General features: G+C 39.5%; 1 protein-coding gene across 1 annotated transcript in view; it reads left to right on the top strand.

The window, feature by feature from the left end:
• LOC136844419 (G protein-coupled receptor kinase 1) overlaps nt 1-15810 on the top strand; it is a 538027-nt gene that overhangs the window by 501789 nt on the left and 20428 nt on the right. The window contains exons 8-15 of the mRNA XM_067113593.1: nt 1023-1214; nt 1422-1587; nt 1906-2047; nt 2222-2396; nt 3292-3392; nt 4969-5131; nt 6624-6792; nt 8722-8966. Of these exons, the coding sequence (XP_066969694.1) occupies nt 1023-1214; nt 1422-1587; nt 1906-2047; nt 2222-2396; nt 3292-3392; nt 4969-5131; nt 6624-6792; nt 8722-8966 (1353 nt within the window). The remainder of the gene's footprint in view (nt 1-1022; nt 1215-1421; nt 1588-1905; nt 2048-2221; nt 2397-3291; nt 3393-4968; nt 5132-6623; nt 6793-8721; nt 8967-15810) is intronic.

Raw genomic sequence — 15810 nt, 5'->3', positions numbered from 1 at the left:
TTCTCAGAATTATGTAAGAAACATCCGCCCTTATACCGAATATTATTTTCACAAATGGAATTTTTTTTTTTTGCAAACCTGACACGAAAGTTTTCCTTTTCTTCAATAATTCGTTTTCAACTTCCAGCGTCGAAGCTCTCCACTTTTTGGATTTACATACAGTATTCGGAATTTTTGTGTTAAACGTTTTGTTAACAGTTTTTAACGAATTATAGTAGTTTTGTGTTTAACTTATTTTTTTGAAGCATTGTAATTTTACTTTTCTATTAATCCACCAAAAAAAAAAGTCCTTCGATTGATTGTTAGCAAATATTTTCCCACTTTGAGTGACATTTTATAAGGTTCTTGTCTTGTAGCCTTTTATATTTCTAATGGGAAACCAGAATCTTTTATGAATACTTTTTTCATAGAGATACTTTTAATCTTTACACCCCTTGTTTTATGTATCTGTCCTCCTGGATCCCCTCTTACTCCACGTGGCTGTAAGACGGGAAGGGTTATATATTATTTTATCTCCATCTAAATACCTCTCTGACCTTTTGTTATTCGCATTTTTCCTCTTTTCCTCTCTTTTTATCGTTTTCTTTATGACCCAGTTGCATCTCTGATGAGCATGTTTATGAACCCACTGCATCACTGATGACCCTATGCAAATTCTGGAACGGGAGGTGTGCGAGAATAAAATGCGTCGCGTGATGCCAGGTGGTATTTGCTTGTGCGCCGTTGTTTCTTGCATTGTTGTTGTTCTGTTGGTGTATGGTTGTAAAATTTGAAGGAGGTTACCGTGAAAAGCATTTTTATGTCGCAATCGATCCTCCAAGTAACGATTCAAAAGGGAAAATAATTTATTTTTGTAGTGGTACACTTTGGCCATTTTCTTGGAAAATTAGTCACAAATATGTTATTTCACAAATAAAATTATTAATTTTATCAGGTACTGGTAACGAAAGTGATCCATTAGTTTAAGCAGTGCTAAAGGAAGTTCAGAGTCGTTATTTATGTATATTTTTTTTTCTTTGCAGTTAACAATGAATGACTTCAGTGTCCACCGGATCATAGGTCGTGGAGGGTTTGGAGAGGTCTATGGGTGTCGCAAAGCAGACACTGGTAAAATGTATGCCATGAAATGTCTTGACAAAAAACGTATTAAGATGAAGCAGGGAGAGACGTTAGCCCTGAATGAACGTATTATGCTATCTCTAGTCAGCACAGGGGTAAGTGCTGTTGTTTTCTGTTTTGTAGCATTTTGAAAGCACTTGTAACTGATGTTGCTGCGTACTTGCCTGTGTTTTCACTTTTCACTATTACAGAAGAATATATTTGAAATATGCTTTACTTTCGATTATCTTCATTATTACTGCAGATTTCTTCAGATACATCATTTTTTTCTCTATGATTACATTGTTTTTTTTTTTTTTTAGGTGGATTGTCCATTTATTGTTTGTATGACCTATGCCTTCCACACACCAGACAAACTTTGTTTCATTCTTGATCTCATGAATGGAGGAGACCTGCACTATCACTTGTCTCAACACGGTGTGTTTAATGATCAAGAGATGAGATTCTATGCTGCTGAAGTTATTTTAGGTAAGATTTAGGGCTTTCAAAAATCTTTCACAAAGTAGTTTGCTTGTTGCACTTTAAATCATTGTTTTTAGTGCCCCATTGTTCCTTTTATTTTTTTTTATATTTCTGTATCAAAATTGTAATTATCACATATATTCTCACCTTATAATTGTCTGAAATATTGTAATTTATTCTATAAGTGCCTCAAACAATGAATTGGAATGCCCTAGGCCCTTATTATAATTATTTGTTTGCCAAAATCTTTACACTTGTGATAACACATTTCATCAAAAGATGAATTTATGGTGTTTTCAAATGTAATTATATATTAAATTTCAGGCCTGGAACACATGCATCGTCGGTTTATAGTTTATCGGGATCTTAAACCTGCAAATATCCTTCTGGATGAGCATGGTCACGTAAGGATATCAGATTTAGGATTAGCGTGTGACTTTTCTAAAAAGAAACCTCATGCATCTGTGTAAGTTCATTTGTTAAAGCTAACTTTGTAAATTATGTAAAAGATATATTGTCATCGGATACTACAGTATTGTGTTACTGCTATACCAATCAGATTGTGTATGTCGCTGATAGTTTTACAGATCATATATTTTCTATTTACATTCTTGTTTCAATACATGAAATGTAATTACAGGGGTACTCATGGTTACATGGCACCAGAAGTGTTGAGTAAAGGAACTGCATATGACAGCTCAGCAGATTGGTTCTCCTTTGGTTGTATGTTATACAAGTTGCTCAAAGGCCACTCGCCTTTTAGGCAACATAAAACACGAGACAAACATGAGATAGACCGAATGACTTTAACAATGGTAAGCATTAAGTATAATTTTACCAGAGATTCAGTACATTGTTATGTCTTTTAGTATACAGTGCTCTTGTTTGTAATACATTGTACAAAAGTTCATCTATCGGTTGCTAAACTTCACTTATTTTGCAAAGGACACTAGTTTTTGATGTGAGAAGTTTCAAGATTTTATGTCACTAGACTATATAATTACCTTTACCAATACCTGTGTAAGTTGACAACTTCCATTATTCTACAACAGCCACTGAATTACCCTTCCACCTAAATGCATGACCTCATTCCAGATCACAGCATTTTATTCGTGAACTTTTTTATCTTCAGAATTCACTTACCATCTATTGCTGCATCAGTCAGTTCCCCAAATTATCAACATTCAACAGCCCATTACAAAACTCACTTCATGCAAAACTCATTCCTTTATGACATAGTATTTTCAATTCCACATTACCCATTCTTTTGCATTCACTTCCTACTTCAACAAATTTTCTTTGTCAAATTTTTGCTTCACTCACTGTTCTATATTTCTTTTGATACTTGCAAGAAAAATTTCATTGCTTGCCTATCTATCTATCCCAGTCTGAGAATTCTTGTTTTGTAGCTGTGCATCAACCCCTCTGTATTTCAAGCAATTTGGATTTCTCATCTTATTTAAGTTTAGGATTTATATTTTTTGCTTATAAGCACATGAATAATTATTGTTATGATTGCTACTTTTCTAGCAGTTTGATGATAACATTATAATTCTAAAGAGTATTCATAAATTTTTTGTATAAGAAAGGTTTTAAACACTAGCGGTTTGATTGTCCTACACAAACAGAATGCTAACTTTATGTTAACAAGAAAAAAGCCTGTTTGCAATGGTTTTTTATGTACTAATCAAGTACTAATACCTTTTGCAGAACGTTGAACTTCCAGACACATTTTCTCAAGATCTTCGCAGTCTTCTAGAAGGCCTTCTTCACAGAGATGTTGATAAAAGATTGGGTTGTAGAGGAAGAGGGTAAGATATTATGGACTACAATTTACTGAACTAATATTATATTACTTTTTCTCTACTTGAGTGAGATAGTTGAGGATTATGGCATCTTAAAACCTGGCCAGCTGATTAATAATCTAAATTTTCCTTTGAATTATTTTTATTTGTAACTTTGAGGCTCATAGTGTTACATTAACAGTTTCCAAAGAGTGAGCATCCCCTTTAACAGGGTGTCCTTTTTCTTACCTGTTAGCACTGGTTTTATTTTACTTTCTGTATTGTGTCAACCTTGGATGCTGTTGCTGATGGTCTTGGAAGTGAGCAATTCTAGTTTCATTCATTCCTTTCACTGTGTTTTTATTTTTTTTTTTTTACTTTTGTGCCGATTATGTTTATTTCTTTTCATTTACAATTCTTGGGGTAAGAAAAATTGCTGAGTGCAGAGTTCAGATTTGTTGACATACTGTACTTTTTATTGAGGGTTATTATTTTGTTTCATTCTTATTTGTTTAAATTGTATAAGACAAGTATCTTGCATTGTGTGGATATGCTCTAGGATAGATTCACACAAATACCAGAAAATTTATCCCAATTCAAACTGATACCCAATCTTCTTGTTAATGCTAGGGGAAAGAAGGGTACTAGTTATAAAAAATACCCAGATTGTTAATGGTGGACAGAAGTATTGGATCACCATCTCATATTAAATGGACAAAGTCTCAAGTGCTCCACACAAAACTCTGCAATGAAAACCCAGGAAAGATGCCTAACCAGTAGAGTATATGCTGTAGTCCTTGGAAAAGCCTGTTATCAGTCCATTGGGGCCAATCAAATCTTTGTAGGTCTTTCTGCCTTAACATGTGCTCAGTAATTAAAAAATTAAAATTGTCACATGCTGAATTCAAGGTTTTCAAACAAATTTAATTTATAAATATAAAATATAACATCCCTTCCCCCCATCTGTTGAATACAAAGTCCTTGTATTTCCTGCAATGATATAGTAATGGTGCCAGCAGCAGGAAAGGCTCTCTGTTCATGGGGAGCTCACTCACTTTTAACCATAGTTAATAAGACATTATGGACTGGAAATGGCTTGGCTATTGAGAAGAGAGGCAACTCTAAAGTAATGATTTCTAGCTATGAAACAAAATTGTCTAGAAAGTGTTTGATATTATTAAAAAGGTCTGAGTACTTTATGTTTTAGTTTATTTATATATTTTTCCATCTTCAGGAGTTCTGTTTTATGTTTAGACAGTAGTGTTTGATGTCACACTCGTCTTCTTATCGTGATGATTTTTTATAAGAGAAGTTCAATTAATTTTTACCATGAGTACAATCAGAGAAGTGTACAGTTTACATTCTAACACACTGTGAAATACAGTGTGTAGAGAACATATAGGCAGTCCTCTAGTGGATGTTGCAGCCAAGTCTGTCATAAATGACCTTTATGAATCATTTTGAACAAGTTGTATGTAATTGCAGATAAGAGCTAGTGTAGTTTGTCTGACCTTCCATGCCAAAGACTTTTATCTTTATTATATCTCGATGCAACTTATTTAAATCATTCTGAAAAGTTAAGAAGTATGTCTCCTGTTATCAGAGCTGATGAAGTGAAGGAACATCCATTCTTTGCTGGAATGGATTGGCAACAAGTATACCTTCAGAAGTACCAACCACCATTAATTCCTCCTCGGGGAGAGGTTAATGCTGCAGATGCTTTCGACATTGGTTCATTTGATGAGGAAGATACTAAAGGTATTAAGGTAAGGAAAATAGTTTACCTAACAGTGGCTTAACCAGAACTTAATTCTTGTAAACATTTGAAGAAAAACTCTTGTGCGTTTGCAGTAAAAATCACTTTACACAGATGAAACAACATATTTAGGAAGATTACAAAATCTTCTGTGTTATCTTGCCTTCTTGATTCAATACTTGTAGTGTTTTAGTACAGTTAATGAAATCCTCCAAAAAATGACAGTAGTAGTCAAGTTTATCTTGTGTTTTGCTTTTAATGTTTTTCGTCATAATATTTGTAGGGAAGCTGTATCATTTCACACATCTGTAAATGTTTTGAAGATGTCATAGATATTTGATGGAAGTTTCCCCACACCAGATCCACTTTGAGAGGATTTTAGATTTTTTTAAGATTATGTTTTAAGTAAAATGTCAGCATATTGTGCCCACTTCCTGCTATAGCAAGAAATTGGTATTTAAACATTTACTGATGAAAATGTATAGTCTTGCCCCAAAAATATACGAAATTGGTTGTTTTTAAACATTTACTTTACAACAGCATTGATGAAAAGAATAAATCTTAAAATTAAAGAATCTCCACAGTAAATTGGAGACACAGTAGCCTGACAAGGTTGCCTGATAGGAGGAGGAAGACCCCTAAAACTAGTGGAACAGGATTAAAGAGATGTGGGGCCATTGATTGTATGAATTGCCATAGTTTCCATCCTGTCAAGCAAGAAGACAAAAGACAAATTACGCCAGATATGAAAGCTAATTTTCCAACAGAAATAAGTCCAGAATTAAGCTTTAACAGCTGCAATGAAGAAGAGAATTTACAGCATCAAAAGAATACTCATAAGCTCTTCATCCCCAATTATTTTTTAAAGAATTTTTGAAGATTTCTTAAAAATTATACATTTAAGATTTCTTATGTATGTTTTAAGATGTGCCATTTTTTTTATTGGTAAAAGGACACAGTAATTTGGGATATGGAAGATCAGTATTTTGAAGTAATTCTTTACTTGTGCTGTTATCAGAAGTTTTTAGAACAAAAATTGTTTATGAGTTTTTTTTTTTTTTTTTTTTTTTTTTTTTTTTTTTTTTACCAAAATGCTCCTGGATCCTTCTCCATCAAAAAATGGCAGTAAATTTCTCTTATTCTCAACAAGGAATGTCTGAGAGATAACAAACTGACTGCCTTGAAAGACAAAGTCATTCAAATAGGAAGATGGAAAATTTTATTCAGATTTTGATTTCATTATTAGAACATTATCATTTACCAATAAGAACACTTTTAAGTCTTTTGATTTGTGTCCTTATACATTTAATTTCCTCTTTGGAAAATAAACACTGGTATAAGCATCATATCCCAATGGCAAGAAGAGATAGTACTATATACCTTTATCTTACTGCTTTTACATATAATGGAATTTGATGTTATTTTATTAATCTGCTCTAGTGAAATAGGATGGCCTTTTTATTAACCTGGTTTCATTTACCTCTTAATCTTTTCTTTTACAGTTGACTGATGCTGATCAAGAATTATATAAGAACTTTCCCTTAGTTATAAGTGAGCGATGGCAGACAGAAGTAGCTGAAACAGTATTTGATACCATAAATCAGGAAGCAGACAAGGTTGAACTGAAGCGAAGAGCAAAACATAAATTCAAGTTTGATACCGATGAAAAAGGTAAGATGTTTGGAGCACGAAATTAGGTGATTATCTGAAATACATGAATGTAGTACTGTATTTTCATGTGTACACTTATGTATAGATAAGTCTCACAAACTGCTGACACAGAAACCACATTAACTATAGATAACTATAAGAATGACAGATTAAATGAACAGCTATAGCCTCATTAAACAGTTTATTACATGTAGACATAGTCGGTATATTTATTGTAGCTGCTGCTCAATAAGAAAATGCAAAGAAAGCTGTCTAAATGGTAGTAGATGGTAAATAGCATTGGTTTCCTTTGATTTATGTACTAGGTCATTATGCCTACAGTGGGCATGAAAAAGTAAGGATCATGCAGTCACTTAACATTTACCATGTTTAGTCTCTGTAATTTTGTATATTTGCACTTTCCTTAAAATGGAGAAGTTACTGTTACAACCAAACTTTCCCATCATTTATGAATAGTGTTCATTACTTTTGATCATTGTATCACTGTTAGCCCAAATTTATATAGAACCATGTTCCTTAGGATAACAAGAACGAACTTTAACTACTTCAGGAGGAACATGATAGCCAAAAGACATGGTAAAATTGCAGACATTATTTCTTATTATTATACACAGGTACAGCCAAGCTTTCAGGAATCCATTACATTTTCCATCACCAGGGTTACTTGCTTTGTTCATGTCTGTAGTCATGAATACAGTAACTAACCCCTGTTTATGGGAAAGGTAATGAATTCCCAAAAGCTCAGCTGGACAGCTGTATGACATGAAGAAAATTGCAGACATTATTATTTAATAATAATGTCTGCAATTTTACCACGTCTTTTGATCTTCCTGTTCCTCCTTAAATTGAAGTTTTCTAGAAATGAAAACATAGCCAATTAAAATGCTTAAAAAATATGGACTCTTGCTTCCTGATTGCCAGTTGCCTGCATGATACAAACATTATTTTGTCATGCCCGTTTAGTTCTATTTAAATCCAAGACATCCCTGACCACTGACAAATCATTCAAATTAATTGACTGACTTGATCAACTATAAGGCCTTTATTTCTATGTTCAAGGATGCTATGTTCCTGATATTTGTAATTTAAGTGGTCTCTAACTGTCTTTCCTGGCACTGCACTAGCTGGTGTTCTGGGAACTTTGTTGTTCATAATCCTTACTGATGGTATGATTGTTCATTATTTAAGAAAATAAGATTCCCTTTATTATTTTCTAGGCCAACAATCACATCACTAGTACAGATTAGAAACAACAGTTATGGTTACTCAATTGTGGAAATCCATTGCTTGACTTAAAATTGTAATTTTGGTTTTTGATTGGTTGTACCAGAGGTGTAAACAGTTTCACCCTTGACTGAAAAAGCTAGAATAGTTGGCAGTGAAATGCAAGGTACTCACATGGATTATACTGATAATAAAAGAAACAGTTAACACAAGAAGGTTGGTCAGTGTTATCAACTTTTACAAAACTGGAAGATGTAAATGCTTCTTCTTTTTCAGGAAAAAGCTTGACTTTAAAACACAAAAAAAATGGTTTCATACTTTGCATATTGAACAAAAATAGGAGACATGTAATTGTATCACTCATACAAGTAGACATGAGGCTAAAGCCTACAACTGGAAACAAGCAGAAGGTTGAAAAGTTTGAACTAAGCAAACATAAAATTTTAAATATTGTCTCACAATTAGTCAATATACAGTAGCTATGAAAAAGGAAGCTTACTTGTAATGACTATGATTACATTATGTAGGTTACTAGGCACACAAATCTAGGTTGTAAATAGTGTATTAGTATCAGCTGCCATAGTAGGAAAAATCAATATGAATGTTAAAAGAGAACAAAATTTGTTTGGAGTTAGCATCAGAACCTTTTGAATCATACAGTTTATCATCATCACCTCTTATGTTTGCATTATTTTATTATTACAGAATCTGACTGTATTATCCATGGTTACATAAAGAAATTGGGTGGACCCTTCACATCTGCGTGGCAAACTCGGTATGCTAAGCTGTATCCAAATCGTGTTGAACTTCATTCTGAGTCCAGTTCGGGAAAACCTGAGCTTATATTCATGGACCAGCTAGATGATGTTTCTTCTGATTTTGTTCAAATTAAGGGAGAAAACTGCATAGTGCTCAAGACCAAAGATAGCAAGATAGTTCTAACTAATCCTGTAAGTATTCAATAAGTCCTTCCATTTTACAATAAACTGATGCAACTGTTATAGACAAAATTCTGCATATTGCCTTAGAAGATATATTGTTTAATGTACACTCGGCAAGAAAAGTGAAGATACAGTTTTCTTTAGATTTCGTTCATCGAATTTTAATTTTTTTCTTACAGAAAACACATAATCCCAGTAAATTTACCCTAGAATATGAAAATACAATGCAAATTATATCATATATGTTAAATCTGCAAAACAAAAACGTTCAGATACTTAAAAACACTATGCATGTCCGAAGTAATCAGAATTTCTCAGATGACTTCGTTCATAGAGATCTAAAAGATAGTGTGTGGATATCTCGGTGTAGTACTATTTATCAGAACGGCAATATTTACTCGTTTTCCGTTATGGACAGGTTTATTATTGCATCATCATACGAGATAATGATAATTTCTTTAATTTTACACATTCATACTTGTATTTCGGTGTTAAATGTCAGCTGGAATTAATGGCAGTAAATGTTGCAACAGCTACGGTAAGTTGACCAAATCTATTTAAATCCGCAAGAGTGTTCTCTATGATGTGTGGAGCGATTAAGGGAAAACACAAGTAACTGGATGTTTCTTGGCGATGTTTCTCTCTCTCTTTCTCTCTCTCTCTCTCTCTCTCTCTCTCTCTCTCTCTCTCTCTCTCTCTCTCTCTCTCTTTTCCATTGCTAAAACATACTATACAAATATAGTATCGCTCAATCTCTAAAAAGAAAAAAAAAATAATGAAATGAGTAGCTCTACATATACTGTAGGCCCAGGCACACAACACAACTCTCTCTCTCTCTCTCTCTCTCTCTCTCTCTCTTAAGTAACATTGCATTGTTCCTTTATTGTTCCCCACGTTTTTCCTTGGACATTGCTCAAATTTAACTCTTGATATCACTGGAAGATCGCGTTTCCGATTATGCAAGCATTCCGTTCATTGTGGTGTCATAAATTTCATTGTGTAAGGTTAATTGTATGTTAAGTCGAAAAATGTTTAGTTTGCTCAGAACTGTCGCTGCAAATTACAACTTGAATGAATACTGTAAAGCTTACTACTGCATTTAAGTATCAATGATGTCAGAATCATAAAATATGATTGAAAGTTATAGGAGGTCAAGCAAAAAACCAACACACGTAAGACTGAAGCTCCTCCCCTATCTAAAGTTGCCAGATGTCGCATTATTGAGCAATATATGTCCGAAGATTTAAAAAAACTGTATCTTCACTTTTCTTGCCGAGTGTACATTCTGGCCTTTGATATAATTTAGTACATCAACTCTTTCTTTACTTATGACACATAATACTTTTGTTAAAATATACTGTGCTAATGTTCATTAGTACAATCAGTAACCCTTGCCAAACAAAAAAACACCTCCCTTGCAATGCAAAATGAGCCTTCAAAAATGACAAAACACAGAGAGTTTTGCTATGTTATATGGTAGAGAAGTCACCTGGTGTCAGAATGCAAAACAGAAAATATTGGGAAAATAATTCTAATTACTTCAAATGCATATGTAGTAAACCTTCAGGAAATGTGTGGGAAGAACAGCAGGGTTAATGGACTACATAAGATTTGGTAGGGCTAGCAAAATATAGGTCATCTAGAAATTGTGATTTTTGTATTGCTGTTATCGAAATGTTTCAAAATTCACAGTGCTCTGCCTGCAAACTCAGGTAAACCAGTAGACTTTGAAGTGGTTCAAAAATACTGAAGCATTATACTTTACTTCAGATGTCAAATTTGGAGGGTTGAAATGCCATGACACCTTGCTATTCCATTACCTTACAACCCATATTTTGGCCAAATCCAGTACAGTGAACTGACGGAACGTAGTGGACCACGTTCCCTGCACTTTTTTGTGTTGAGAATATCCCCCCACCCGCTCAGAGAAGCATCCGTGTGAATCACCAACGACGGATGGGGGAATTGGAGCGGTACTGATTTTGACAAGCTCTTGACTGTTGACCAGGGCCGGAGTCTCTTTCTCAACACTGGCGGAATTAGGGACACCTTATCTCTGAATCTGTTTTTGGCACATCTCCGCCACACTCTGTTTATGTCTTTCAGTTTGGCTTTCAGAAGCAGATCTGTTACCGATGCAAACTGAAGGGAACCTAAGACCCTTTCTTGGGTACGGCGGGAAGCTTTCCTGTTCTTGAGGAATTGCCTGGTTGCTTTGGCTATTTCTCTCCGTTTGACTGGTGGAAGAGACAGTTTGTGTGAGTCCAGGTCCCACTGGATTCCTAACCATTGAAAACGGGTCTCCCTGTTTATTTGGAAGCCTAGAGATTCCAGAAAACCGATCACTATGACTGTTGCTTTCCGACATTCGCTGGCGTTGGATGCCCAAATTATCCAATCGTCCAGGTATGCGGCTAGCATGATCCCCTGGGACCGTAGTTGTTGGACTACTGTATCTGCCAGTTTGGTGAAAATTCTGGGGGCTATGTTGAGCCCGAATGGCATGACTCTGAACGAGTAAGCTTGTTTTCCTAGTCTGAACCCTAGGTAAGGAGAGAATTTTCTCGCAACCGGGACGTGATAATAGGCGTCTGAAAGATCTATAGAGGTGGTTACGGCTCCACGGGGAAGTAGGGTCCGTACCTGCGAGATTGTAAGCATGCGAAACTTGTCGCATTGAATGTATAAATTGAGACGAGACAAGTCTAGGATTACTCTTTGCTGACTGGAGCCTTTCTTTGGAACACTGAACAGTCTGCCCTGAAATTTCAGGTGTCGCTTTTTCTTTATAGCCCTCTTTTTGGAGCAGGTCCTTCACAAAGTCCTGGAGGGCTTTGGACAGTGACTGATGGGATCTGACCTAGCGGAGGAGGGCCTCTGCTCCAGCTCCATCCCAGACCCTTGGAGACTGTGCTGTGGGCCACGGACTGAAGGTCCATTGGTCCCGAAAGAGATACAACCTCCCGCCTACCTGAGGAGCCTCACTGGGGCGGGGGGATGATCTACCTCCTCTGCTACCTCGGCCTCCCCTCCTCGGGAGATGGGCGAGACGCAGATTTGCCTCTAAAAGAGCCTCTGGCTCTACTTCCCCTGGCATTTCTGTTGAATGTCCGAAAATGCCTTGGCTTTCAAGAAGCGTTGAAAGCTGGAGATGTCACATAAGTAGGGAAGCGGCGTGTGTTGAGCTGGCTGTACCAGCACATACTGTTGTTGAGGCTGTGCCTTGGAGGTTGAAGGCTGACCGGCCGGAGGACCGGAACAGCCTGCAGCACAGTCTGGTATGGGGTCTTTTGAACTTTTGAACCTCTTCCCAGGTCTGGGATGAGGTCCGGAGGACTCCGTTGGCTTCCGCTTGTAGGGGAGACCCCAGCGGGAGCGGAGGCTTTGGTTTGCCCTGGTTGCCTCTGCCAGGACTCTGTTCACTTCTTCCTCCGGGAAGATATTAGCCCCCCAAACAGAGCTCTTCATGAGCCTATTGGGCTCGTGCCTTATAGTGGCTGCCCAAAGATATGTTTCGGCAATTCATTGAACCACTATAAAGTCATTCACAGGTCCTGTTGGAATCCCCACCAATAGGGATTTGTTAAGGACCTGGAAGAGGACTTCCTCATTGTAGACAACCAAAGTTGCCTCCGCCAAAGTCAGGGAATGTAGGGACCGACTTAACCTGCTCTTGGCTTCGACTCGGCCTTCAGAAGAGCTTCTGGGATTCTGGGAAGCTGCTTGCTGAAGATGGAAGAAGCGCAGTCAGGGTCGAGCTTACCCACACGTGAAAGTGGCCGGAGCTCCCTTCCAAAATCAGAATCTCCGGGAAGACGAGAGAGGTGGGATCTGCTCCCGGAGTTGCGGAAGGGTTTACCCTCAATGCCTGCCTGATTGGTAAGCAGAGCTACCTTAGTCGTGCAGGGGTGGGGATAGCATCCTCACCGAGAACATCGTAAACGCGTCCCTTTGAAAGGGGGTGAGTTTAGTGTTTCGGCCTCCCACTCTGTGAGAGTGCGCAACAGGTGGATTGTGCCTGGTCCCTCGGGAAGATGACAGTCTCCTTCGGGACCTTTATCTGATCTTATCCAGGCTTCTCGGTAAGCCTGGCGTAGCCCTGGGTAGGGAGGCACTAGGTCGGGTGGGAAGAACTCCAGCTCCTCCAACCTGCAGTACCCAGTCCTCGATGGTGAGGGTATCTTCATGCTGAGGAGCATGAAGAGCCAGGCGCCAAGGGTTTCCTTATCAAAGGAGGAAGGCGGAAGCATCCGAACAGCGTAAGATTGAGCAGCTGCTCGCGCAAGATAAACCCAGAGAGCAAGCTCTCCTGGTTCTGCACCTTCTCTGCCAGAGAGATTTGCGAATCACCAGAAGACTTCAGGCCCGAAGCCAACTGAGAGGAGAGTTCGCTAATTCTGGCCTCCACCCTCTTATCGAACTTCTTCATAAGAAGTTCAGCGAACGCCTCAGGGTCAAAGTCAGGACGAGGGGGACTCGCCTTACTTGACCTGGATCTTGATCCCTTCCCAGAGGGGGGAGCCTTGCTCGTAGACGGCACCGGGCTAGGGGCCCGTGACAACTTCGAGGGAGCTCCGGGGTTAGACCTCTGGGGTCTAAAGGATTTTGTTAAGGTCTTAGTTCTCACAGATTTTACCTTGGGGACAGTAGACCTTGACCTGTCCTCAAGGTAAGAGGATTTCTCAAACCCTCTGAAGGAAGAAGCAGTAGAGGAAGGAGAACTAAAAAGAGGATCAGAACCGTCTGCCTCACTTACCCATTTACCTGCAACCTGGTGGTCCGGGTCAACGCTCATTGGTTCGAGGTTGATGTTGATTGCCGCAACCTCCTCCGCTACCTCTCCGCAGATGGCTTCATCTTCTTGGGAGGGCTCCGTCATCTCACTGATCCCAGCAATCAAGGGGCGGCTACTTCGCCGGGGACGGGCGCTGAGATCCGGCGCCCGGGTAGAGGAGATTGCAGATCCTCTGAAAGAACGTAGGGCTTCCCCGACGCGACGTTCCTCCCAAAACCACTGACCCAGGTCTTGAGGGTCGACAGCGAAGAGTCGCGGGAGCTGCGGTCGGACTGAAAGAAGGGAAGTGCTCACTAACGAAATCTCCAACTGCCATATATATATCAATAAAGTCCACAAAATCAAGGGAGAATAACAATTAGCGGACATGCAGCTTACCGACTCATCCAACACTCGCTCGTAAAGAGCGTAGCACACCTCACAGCCATCTGGGTGCCAGACGATCAGGTCCCCGACGCGGACCGCGCAGCCGGAGTGTGAGCGACACACTTCATGTCCACAGGGCTGCTGGAGGACCGCCGTGCACCCATGCTCCTGACAACGTACCATCTGTAAGTGGATAGATGATACATGAGTATGCTAATTAAGGCTCGCCGGAGTAGGGTCGCCGGAGATGAGAACCTTAATCTAAAATGACTAACATGCAAACGGTCGGTCAGACCCGCGGAGTTAATTCCGGTTATAAGGGGATGATAAACAAAATACATGAGTGAAAAAATGTTAAGGACCGCCAGAGTAATTCCGGTGCTAATAGTAAGCCTTAACCTAGGATCATGCGTCATAAACAATATAACAGATTGCATAGATACCGCGGACACAGTCCGGTAGAGAGATGGTAAAGACATAGTATGGAATGGTTAACAACCAGTAAAAGGAGTACTTGCCAAAAAACAATGGTTATAATACATTAGTTATAAAACTCCGCTTCGATGCCAGGGGAATCGAGTTACACCATACTTATGGTGGCGGCGGGAGCGTGGTGGCGCCGTCCACACACACCATACCCACGAATTGGGTTACATGAAAGGTAGCGGGGAGACCGACAAATCCTCTTCGGCGGAGATAAGACCTGGCAAAGTCAAGATAGATTCCTAGGCCTATGGTCGATGTTCTAGTTGTATCGAACAGGAAAAAACAAGCACAATAAATGCTAGCAGAAGAAGCCCAGGACACCGAGATGGGAGGCCAGTTAGGTGGATAACACTAACTGGACACCGAACTAACTCTCCACGGGGTGTCGGTCTTAAGAGAACGACGTCCCTGGGCAGGGAGAAACTCGGTCACGCGTCTGATGCTAGGGAAAGGGTAGGGAATAGCCAAGTGGTGGGAACCTACAGCAGTGGCCAGATGGGTGGGGGACACCCCCTGGACGCCGATAGCAACCCCCCCACGGGGTGTCGGTCATGGGAGAACGACAACCAAACGCAGGGAGAATACTAGGTTACACGCCAAATGCTAAGGGGTTGCAAAGTGGTGGTAATCAATTAGCGGTGGCCAGGGAGTGGGAAAGCACCCCCTAGATACTGATAGAACTCCCCGCAGGATGCCGGTCAAAAGAGATCGGTGTCCCTGTCGCAGGGAGAACTAGGGAAAACCACCCAATGCAAAGGAAGGGGTAAGGAATGGTTAGGCTAGCGACACAAAAAAGGCTCAGAGCAACCCTCGACCCCAGGCTCGCTTCCCAATGACAATTTTTACACGGGTAGGAAGACAAGTTTAGGATGGAAGGGAGGAAGGCGCGCAATGCTTGGTCGCCTCCCCGACACCGACAGCTCGGACAGGAGTAGGCTACGAATGAGAAGACCTCGCTATTCTAGCCTAACCTTACGAAGACCCAACAGTCCCAGTGGTAGGCCAAAATAGGGAGAGGGTGGGAAAATCATAAGCCTAATAACACCTATCCGAACCAGGCGACACAGTCAGGAGGGCCAAGAACGTGGGACTCTCCTACCCACCCATATCTCCCTCCAAGCCTCAAAACGACCTGGTGGGAGTGAGGAGCAAAGAGCTGTAAGGAGCCTAACTTGCCTAGGCTAACCTTCGAAACCGATCAGCGGC

Source organism: Macrobrachium rosenbergii, chromosome 12, assembly GCF_040412425.1.
Source record: "Macrobrachium rosenbergii isolate ZJJX-2024 chromosome 12, ASM4041242v1, whole genome shotgun sequence".
Classification (NCBI taxonomy): Eukaryota; Metazoa; Arthropoda; class Malacostraca; order Decapoda; family Palaemonidae; genus Macrobrachium; species Macrobrachium rosenbergii.
Note: the sequence above shows the minus strand (reverse complement) of the source record. Positions and strands in the feature narration are given on the sequence as shown.